Genomic DNA, 10,155 nt, shown 5'->3' with positions numbered 1-10,155 from the left:
CAATGTGAATGTATTCAATGTATACGTGATAGTACGAGTAACATGCAAACAAAGTAAAGAAACAGGCCGTACGGTGACCTATAGTTGTTAATTTCTGTGTCATTTTGATCTCTTGTGAGAATTGTCTCAGTGGTAATCATACCACATCGTCTTTTTTATAATTAATCACTCTAAATGAAACACTCCACATCATTTTCAGAGACAACAAATGAAAAGAAAAGAATAATCACTTTCAGACATATTCAATTCTATATACGAGATCAAGAAGTTTTTTATTTTATTTTTCAATCTGAAGTTGGTACAAACGCTATAGTTGATACGGTGTTGTTGATTATTAAAAGTCAAACTTCGCCATGCAGGAATCCTCACAGACAAGCCTGATAATGCCAGAGGATAAACTTCAATTCTAAAAGCGTAAATTTATAACTTTAATGAAAGGTTGTCAAATTGACACTCATACCACATCTTATATCTATGTGTAGGGTACTATTGATAAGTCATGCAAGCACCAACTCAAACTACCGGTTAACCGGTTAATCGGTCGAACGATTATCTGAGTAACCGTTTAGGCAAAAGTGTACTATTTGACACTAGTTTTTTAGAACGTTCACATTATGACCTTTACCCTTATTTTGTGCAAAATATCACAATCTCAGACATCGAACGTCATCATATTTACCACAATTTGCAGCGATGTACATATATGTTGATCAATGGATTGCTATAGTCAATTTGTCACCACACTAAATTATATACAAAAGTATCTTAAAAACAACAAAAAACAAATAGTGCCACTTTTCTTTAATTGTTAATTTGCGGTACAAAATTTTAATACGCCAGAAGTGCATTTTGTCCACACAAGATCTACTAGTGACGCCCAGATACAAAAGTTTGAAAGCCGAAACAAGCACAAAGTCGAACAGCATCGAGGACCAAAAGATCAAAAAAAGTTGTGCCAAAAACGGCTCGGGTTTTCTGTTAGTTACCAGAACATCCCTATTATTTAGAATAATTTATACTTTTGCAAACAGTAAATTTATAAAATTACTATACAAAAGATGTACATGATTAAACTGAAGTATTAACTAATTACAGGAAACAACTGAAATACATTACATAACCAGACATTTGCAACACAAAATGTAGACACATCCGAATTAGTTTAAACCTCAACGCAAAGTGACGTCATATTTGAAATTGTAAAAAATGACAAAAAATGACGTCATTTGAATTTGTAAAACAGATCATCAAAAAATGAAAAATGACGTCACATTTGAATGAATAAGATAGAATTAGGATTGATTTAAGATTATATTTGAACTAAATATTGATATTGCATTTAATAACAATGCACATTTTAATACTTATTAATAGAAAACTAAGGTAGCAATTAACTATATTATAAAGCTATGTCCGGTTTGTTTTGAATCTAACTTCAAACGTAAAATATCGTACTGATAAAACACTTCAGTCCGATTACAATAAGACATATGTAAAACATGTAGAATATGCAAATAGAGAATAGATGGGCATAGGTATCAATTGTTACTCATTGATTCAAGATTATTAGAACACCACTGGTTATTGTTAGTAGCAATTGTTTGAAAATTGGCATTTCATTATGTTCCACTCTTATAATTCAGAATCTACATGTTTTCTATGAAGTAAGCCTGAAGGTTACATATTCAGAGGTGAAAAGTGAACAAAGTTAAATTTGGAGTTTTGGAAAAGGTTGTTTGATATTACTCTTTATCGGTTAAATAAAATTCAAACAATAAGTGTGAATGAGGACAATATTATGACATGTTAATTTCGTGGTAAGAGGATTTGAATAGCGATCAAATGAATCATTTACTTAGTATTGAATGAAGATAAATAAAGGCAACAGTAGTATACCGCTGTTCAAAACTATTAAATCTATGGACAAAAAAACAAAATTGGGGTAACAAACTAAAACTGAGGGAAACGCATTAAATATAAGAGGAGAACAACGACACAACATTAAAATGTAACACACACAGAAACGGACTAAGCATTAGATAAAATCCGATAAGGACTTTTGTCATCAATTATGAAACAGGCACTATATGCCCATAGATTATCATGGCTAAATGTATAAAATGACATCTATACTCTAATGGGTGTCAAGTCATAAACGATTCAAGTTAAAAGGTATAGTAATAAACAAAAATATCGAACTATAAGGAAAATTCAAATTGGAAAGTTCTAAGTAAATTGGCAAAATCCAAAGATCAAACACATGAAACAAATAGAAAATATGTCATATTTCTGACTTGTCACAAACATTCCCTTATGTAGAAAAATGTTAATTTGAAAAAGCACGTCAGACGCATCTAAGTTATAACGTGTTGTTTTCATTATTTTCTTCACCTGGTTTGATAGCTGGCTAAAACTTCCCCTTGTATAACGGGCGCATAGAATACCATTACATTTACAACAATGTGTGAATCAAACATTCAGATATAGTTGTTAAAACTATTAAAAAAAAACAAGGTTCACAAAAGCCAACATTTTTAGTAATCTAAATCACAATAAAACAAAATCAAATATGAAAACAAAGAAAAACAAAATGGCACATAGTCAAAGCATATAAGCGAATAAAAAAGACGTTTAAAAAATGACCATAGTACAATAAATGAATGGGTGAACAAAAGGTTCACAAATATAACTATCTATAAAAAAAAATATTAAGTTTTTACCGTTACGATAACCAGTGTGTGATCTGATCTTTGTAGACATACACTAATGTGGGCAACATGAAGACTATTGTAATAGCTAACAGCAATTTTGTTATACTGTTGCGAACAAGTTTCTTCACAATATACGACAGTATAAACAGAAAAAGAGAAACGGCAATGGGAGCAATAACAAAGGGTAATCTAAAGAACCTGTAAACATGGTAAATTAGGGCGATATCTGGTAGTGTGAATTCATATCTATTGTTCATTGTATTGTTTGCTGTACTTAAAATCTTATTGTAGTCATGGTAAAGCATGAATGTGAATAGAATCAGAACATACGCCCAAATAATAATCTGTATAGGAATACAGATCCATTTTACAAATTTCAGGAGAATTATTGTAAGGAAACCATGCCATTCTTTTGATTGTCCAAGATGAGGATTTGTCACCTGCAAAAAAAAAACGTATACATGCTTGTGATTATGAAGTATACACAACATTTTTTCCTAATTTTAAAATAGAGGAAAACTAGGTTCTATAAGTACCACTTTTTTATTTTTGCTTTGACTGTTACCCTGTAGTGTTTTTCACTTCCTGATTTGACCCAATCAAGATATGAACACATAAAGAATCCATATGCCACACAATCATAGTTATCTTGAGACTGTGATTGCGGAGGATGATCGTTTATACAAAGTTGAAAATACAATATATAAAAAATATCAATTTGAAACTTACAACTGTAATACAAAGTTGACTAATTCAGAGTTGGATCTTTTTTATTTCTAAAAGGTAACTGTGGTACTCCGGTCAAAGCTTTACAATCTGGACATCAGCTCAATTTATAAAAATCTATCTTAAGTCATTTAATGTTAAAGTACATTTTACATTGTGATACTGATGTCAAAACCCTTTCTACGGGGTGCATGCACAAACTTCTCGGCTTCTTCTCCTGATCATCTCCACAGACATTTCTTAATTTTCGGTCAAATGGTAATAAAGCACAAACCTGATTTATAAATTCCAGTACGGGGACATCAATTTTAGGGTAAACTGTCCTGCGATACTCTATGTTTGGGTCAGTATCTGGACAATAGTTTTCTACCCACAAAAAACTCTCTTTGGTTATTCCCAAACTAGCAAGGAAATCAAGGGTTCTCTGGGGGATCTCTTCATTATCTTCGAACTGATCTTTCTTAGTCATCACTCCAAAGATTGGAATTCCTGAATGATGTAAATAACTTTATCACCAGCCCAGTAGTCAGCACTTCGGTGTTGACATAAATATCAATGATATGGTCATTTTTATAAATTTCCTGTTAAAAAACGTTGAACTTTTCGAAACACTAAGGATTTTTTTATCCAAGGAATAGATTACCTTAGCCGTATTTGGCACAACTTTTTGAAGTTTTGGGTCCTTAATGCTCTTTAACTTTGTACTAGTTTGGCTTTATAACTATTTTGATCTAAGAGTCACATGTGAGTCTTATGTAGAAGACACGCGCGTCTGGCGTATTAACTTATAATCTCTTATAATTATTATCACTCGGTGAATTATATTCTCATATTCAACGTTACTGTACATATGTTTCTCTCATATTGAATAAAGTAGTGACATAAAATTAACGTATTAACAACAATATTAAAATGGACAGTCCCCAGTCAAACACAAAGGCAGTGCTAGTACATATGGAAGAAGAAGGAAGCCGAAGTATTTAGAGAGACCCTATTGCCTATTTTTAACTTGATATCAGTCACTTAGGCCTTAGTAAACTGGTATTACTTTATATATGCGATAATTATTTCTTTCTTGATTAGGTTGTAAATTTTTGGCAACCAATTTATAGATATCGTTTTCAAAATAAATAATCACTCTTGTGTTATCTTAACATTTCTTTCTATATTTCTCTTTTATTTTTCTTTATTTAATTAGTGCTACAAACGTAAACACCAAAATCAACTCACTATATCCTCTAATTTTATTTAGTATAAAACTGATAGAGTTCTGTTAAAAGTTTTCACGGATTTTTTGTTTTAAAACAAAAGAGTTTGGTAAGTATTTTGAATAGCAAATTACCTTTAAGATCGGTTGCCACTTCATTTATGCATTTAAACAATTCTGTTGGAATTGGTGCAGCTGGATCTGATGTTGTTACAACAATAATTCGATTTATTTTAAGATATTCTGTACGTTTGAATATTTTGTTTTTAAAATCATCTGGATTGGTTGTGTGCTCTTCTAGAAGGTCTGTAATCTTTTCTTTCTCTTTGATTTTCCCTTCAAATAATGCTCTCAGAAACACCTTATTGAATTCAACATGTTCATCTTCTAAACCGTTGATATCGATAAATGTTGGAAACAACACATCTGGTTCTTCTTTATAATAACTTTCCTTAGCACTGAAACTAAACAAAATGATTACAAACACTTTTATATAAATGTAAATGAATTAGGGCTTTTCGGGGGGAAACTAAGTATTGCACTCACAGGCAAAATTAAGTGGCGCGGGTCAGACCCTTACCTTTTAATTGGAAAATTTTACTTTTTAATTTTTATTGCAACATTTTGGTCTGGTCCTATTTCACAACCGAAATCTCCCAAACGTCTCTTCTGGACTCCTGAATCTGTCTCTTACTCTTTTCATTAGTGAAATTATCAGATTCTAAGAAGTCGATTATTGAAATTGTGATACTTTGTCAGTAACGCGGTAGTAAAAACAAGTAAAAGATGTATTGCATGCAAAGCTAATGTTTGTAATTTCCGGTATGCCATTTGTCCTATAGTTCAGATAACTGGGGTATTTTTGTATTGCAAGTTTGTTTTTGTTTTCTTTGGGTTTTTTTACGTGTTTTTTTTAATGATTTGTGTTATCATCAAATCTTCAACCTTAGTTATTCTGGACCAGTCAAAAACATGAAAACTGCAAAACCTTGAAATTTTTTATGAATCAAACTCCTGATGAATGCTGCTCATTCGATACCTTGATTAGGGAATCTACGTTTATCTTACCTTTTCAAATGTCTTGTAATGCTGGATATATTCCCGTTGTTCATTCCAACTTGTGCATACAGCTGCCATTTATCTTTCCTGAAGCTTGTAAGTAGTGTGTTAATGAACGAACTTTTCCCACAGCCTTTATTACCTATTACTGCAACATTTAATATGTTTTTGCCAGATTCCACAGTTCCAACGGATTCTCTTATGTCTTTGATCAAATTTAGTTTCCATTTCCATAGTGGGTCTCTTGTTTTGTCGCATTCATCATCAGACATCTCATTTGCCATCTGAAAATCTGAAATATTGAGTTCTTTCATAAATTGGTTTGTACAAATATCAACTAAAGATTAAGTTGTATTAAGATCTAGAGCTCACCGCCGGGTCATAGGTAATGTTCGAGTTAAATTTTGAGGTAGGCTTAAAATTCCGAGTTAACTCAATAGTTAATATAAATTAGGATTAAGTCATGTAAAAAATAGTTCCTATTCCCTAAACACTGGATATCTTTATAACGACAATAATTTGACCATTCATCTGACTACATCTGTTATAAATGTGCACAGTAGAAAGACGAAAAAGAGGCGAAAGATACCAGAGGTACCGTCAAACTCGTAGATTGAAAATAAACTGCCAACGCCATGGCTAAAAAATAAACAAACAATTCAATTAATAGTACACACGACACAACACAGAAAACTAAAAAGACAAAACAACACAAACCCAACCAAAAACCGGGATGATTTAAGGTGCTCCAGAAGGGTAAGCAGAAACTGCTCCACATGTGGCACCCGTCGTGTTACTTATGTTTTTACAAATGCGATAAATAGTATAATTCGGTCGGTCACATGCGTAAATAGGGGAGGGTATTGTAGTTACGACATACATGAAAATGTAGATTTTATTAACATTTTCAAAAATTTAGTTCATGGTCAAATAAGTGTATAAAGTCATTTATCTTACAATTTGTCTTTGAATAATTCATGATCGTAACCTGTCTTCTTTTTAATCAAACAGATAAATACGGAATATGTAGGGATAATTTTTTAATTTGTTTTGGCTTTTAATTTTGATATGTTAAACATTGCAAATTTGCTGTTTCCTATAAAGATGGTTCTAAGTCTGTCACGACTGTCATACAGGTGAGAGGTTTAGCTAGCTTTAAAACCAGGTTTAATACACCATTTTCTACATAAGAAAATGCCGGTTCGAAGTCAAAAGTATGACAGTTGTTATCCGTTTGATGTGTTTGAGCTTTTGATTTTGCGATTTGATTATAAACTGTTCTATCTGAATTTTCTTTGGAGTTCGGTATTTTTGTTATTTTACTTTTTCAGAGAGCAATTGAAGGTCTTTCAAAACACATATTGATAATCTAGGTTTTAAGAAAGGCCAAGTCCGGTCTTCATTACATCAAAAACCTTTTTAGACGCCTGCGACTTGTGGTTAATGAGTAACCCTAACATACCAGGCATGTCAAACAATAAAAAGGGGAAATCACACTTTTTACATGTAACTTCGATAATAAACATTAACATTTTATTAAATATTTAAGTGTTATTTTTTATGCTTTCCGTTGATAAAATAATGCTTTCTGTGGAGCAGCGAGAACAAGAAAAATACATTAAACGCGGATATAACTATGATACCTTCATGATTAAAAACTGGCAGCCACAATATAGACATGAGTTTTACAATAAACAACAAATCAATAAATCCAATCGGCTGAATGAGCTTTCAATACACACGAAATCGTAGCCGATGCACATATCCTGCATGCTTTTCAGTAAATATATTATAGATATGCCGTTTTCAGTAAAACGGGGTTTTGTAAGGGATCCACTGAAAGTAACTAAACGGCATCAACAGCTGACATTAGATTTTTCGTTAGATCTTTAAAATATTCAAAATTCAAAATAGTATTGTCATATATAAACCACCATACAAGATTTCTAACCTATCATATAAAACATATAATAAGGTCTGTGACAAAGTATAACAAACAAGTAACAAACTAAGTAAAAACACGTATAATGAAAAATAGTTCTCTATCGTTCGTTTAGGGAACAATTATTTACATGTAAACTAGAATAAATCTTGAGTTTTTTAGAAATGAATCTATCTGATTTCAAATGAGAAAAAAAATAAATAATATATCGCAGCTTTCGTCAAACTTTGTTCTGTTTTACAAAACTTTTCACCCTTACAAACATCACCATGTATCATCGTACAGCGGATATAGGTACTAACCAAGCGGGCATGATCGATTTTGAACTGACACGGTAACGAAATTCTTTGTTTTGTTTTATCAACATTCACTGTAATTTTTCGCAATATCTGAAATTCCTGCTCCAAAATAATTTTCGCATCGATTTTTTCCTATTCATAAGACAACTTTTATATTATAATAAGAACAATTAAATTGTAAATGCGCAAATAGTTGTGAATGTCAACACCAACTTCCAATTTCGATACAATTGTCGAGACATTTATGTTTTACCTGAAAAAAACTAATACAGGGCAAAAGTAAAAGTTACCAATCATAAAACTATCTGTGATTACTCATTCCTTGAATCTTTTGGGGTAATAAACGAGTATGAAAATTTTGTTGTTGTGTATGGTTGTACATCAACTTAACTATGCACCGTACAGAAGGATTTATGTGGTCAGTTAACACCGTACACAACGCTTCTTTTCGGAATAAAATATCGGAAAAAAACATGCATGAAAGATTTCAATGCCAATTATTGATACAAGTCAACTATACTTACTACACACGCAGAGTGACCTTCTATCAGAAAAAGAGTTGAAATAAATATAGAATTATATCGGATGAGACGAGTGCCAACTTCTTTGACAAGTATTTGCACATGTTTTAGTAATCGTTCTTGTTTTGGGAAAATAATGAGACATCTCTAATCATCAGCCTACGACCAAATCATTTCAGCAATTATGTTTAGATTGAGGTACATCTTGTTATTTAGTCAACAAAACAAAGATTTTCGTTACCGTGTGAGGTAAAAATCGATCGCGCCCGCTTGGTTAGTACTGATGATACACGGTGAACATATATTGTTTCTTTGTATCTCCTTTTCAAATATAAGGGAGATAATTGACTAATTCCGTTCAATGCATTCTAAAAATTAACCAATATAATTTGTTATTTTATTAGGTGTATTAAAGTGTTCTTGTATTTGTACTTGGTACAACTTACTGTTAGACATGTATGGCGTAAATTCGAATTTGAATTTATATCAAAACAAGAAACTTACTTTAAATACCCGCTGACGATTTGTTTGAAGGTTATAAAACAGTTAGGTCTGCAGTTGTCGTTAATTCATTGTTTGCTATGCATACGGAAGTGCAATAAACTGTGAAGGTTATACATGAATGGAAGTCTACATTTAAATATTTGTATAGCTTAAAAATAGACAGTAAAGGATATTATGTGTACAAAACTGTGAACAATTATATAAAAAAAAGAATGCATTAATAGTACACACAAAACTGTTTGTCGTAAATTTTACTGTAATTGCAGAATCCAAATACCGGCACATATCATGCGTCCTCCCCAACAGATAATAAACATTTCATGTATATTGTATGTCAACAAAAAATTGCTAACTAGGCTTGAATTACGAATTATCACGGGAGAATTGGGTGTTCAGAAACAGTTAAAAATCAATTTTATTGTTTACCTGCGTGTTTTACAGGTATGATGTTTTATACTTTATATACAGATTATGGCATGTCTGGGTATTTATTTTTTTTTATTTTTAAATTACATCATATTAACTTAGAGATACAATATTCTTTATTGAAATAAAAAGGTGGTTGCACCTATCTTTTTTCTTATTGAAAATTTTTTAATCAAGTCAAAATGTTATGGGAATTTATAGGGGAATCGTATTTTTCTATTTCAAAAAGAGGATTACACTATTTTTAAATCACAAAACAAACTAGAGGCTTTAACACATATGGGCGCTATACGACTTTGTAGACTATACTGTAAACCAACTTATTTTTGCGAGCGATTTATTTTCTCGACTTTCGCGAGTAGAAAAACTACGCGAATAAAAATCGTCGAAATGCAAAACTTACATCTTTCCTTCTTAAAACTACATCATATAAATTTGAAAATCGTGAAACTAAATAGCCGCGAAGTGGACTAGGACGGGGTAAACCGCCAAATAAAGTATCCGCGAAAATAAGTTGGTTTATAATATTTCATGTCTAGCTGATTATTTTCGTCACTTCAAGAATATCTACCTATTATAGATTCAAGACAATATGCAAAAAAATGGGAAAAAAAAATCGGTTCAAATTCGTCATTTTACATATTTTCTATATGAAGTAAGCCGAATTTTTTTATGTAAATACCGGGTATGTAGATCTCAACATTCTGAATAAATCTGTCCTGTTACGTTTTCTCTATTTATAGATGTTTTCAAGATGATC

The 10,155-nt window shown here is 31.6% G+C and overlaps 1 protein-coding gene across 1 annotated transcript; it reads right to left on the bottom strand.

Moving 5' to 3' along the window:
• Nucleotides 1-832: 832 nt before the first annotated feature.
• LOC143056547 (uncharacterized) lies at nt 833-5,989 on the bottom strand. Its single transcript, XM_076229638.1, has 4 exons — nt 5,713-5,989; nt 4,780-5,108; nt 3,712-3,926; nt 833-3,151 (listed from the first exon to the last, which is right to left on the bottom strand). Exons 1-4 carry the CDS (start codon nt 5,985-5,987, stop codon nt 2,723-2,725), a joined length of 1,248 nt encoding a protein of 415 aa, XP_076085753.1. The 5' UTR covers nt 5,988-5,989; the 3' UTR covers nt 833-2,722.
• Between the last annotated feature and the right edge of the window lie 4,166 nt (nt 5,990-10,155).

This window comes from Mytilus galloprovincialis, chromosome 13 (assembly GCF_965363235.1).
Source record: "Mytilus galloprovincialis chromosome 13, xbMytGall1.hap1.1, whole genome shotgun sequence".
NCBI lineage: Eukaryota > Metazoa > Mollusca > Bivalvia > Mytilida > Mytilidae > Mytilus > Mytilus galloprovincialis.
This window is presented reverse-complemented; position numbering and strand designations above follow the sequence as displayed.

What these genes read in the sequence shown, in the direction of transcription:
- LOC143056547 (XM_076229638.1), bottom strand. Translation starts at nt 5,987, where the DNA reads ATGGCAAATGAGATGTCTGATGATGAATGCGACAAAACAAGAGACCCA. An exon ending in AGTGGCAACCGATCTTAAAG is followed by an intron (nt 3,927 to 4,779) that starts GTAATTTGCTAT and finishes TACATCATTCAG; the next exon opens with GAATTCCAATCTTTGGAGTG. An exon ending in TACTGGAATTTATAAATCAG is followed by an intron (nt 3,152 to 3,711) that starts GTTTGTGCTTTA and finishes TTTTTTTTGCAG; the next exon opens with GTGACAAATCCTCATCTTGG.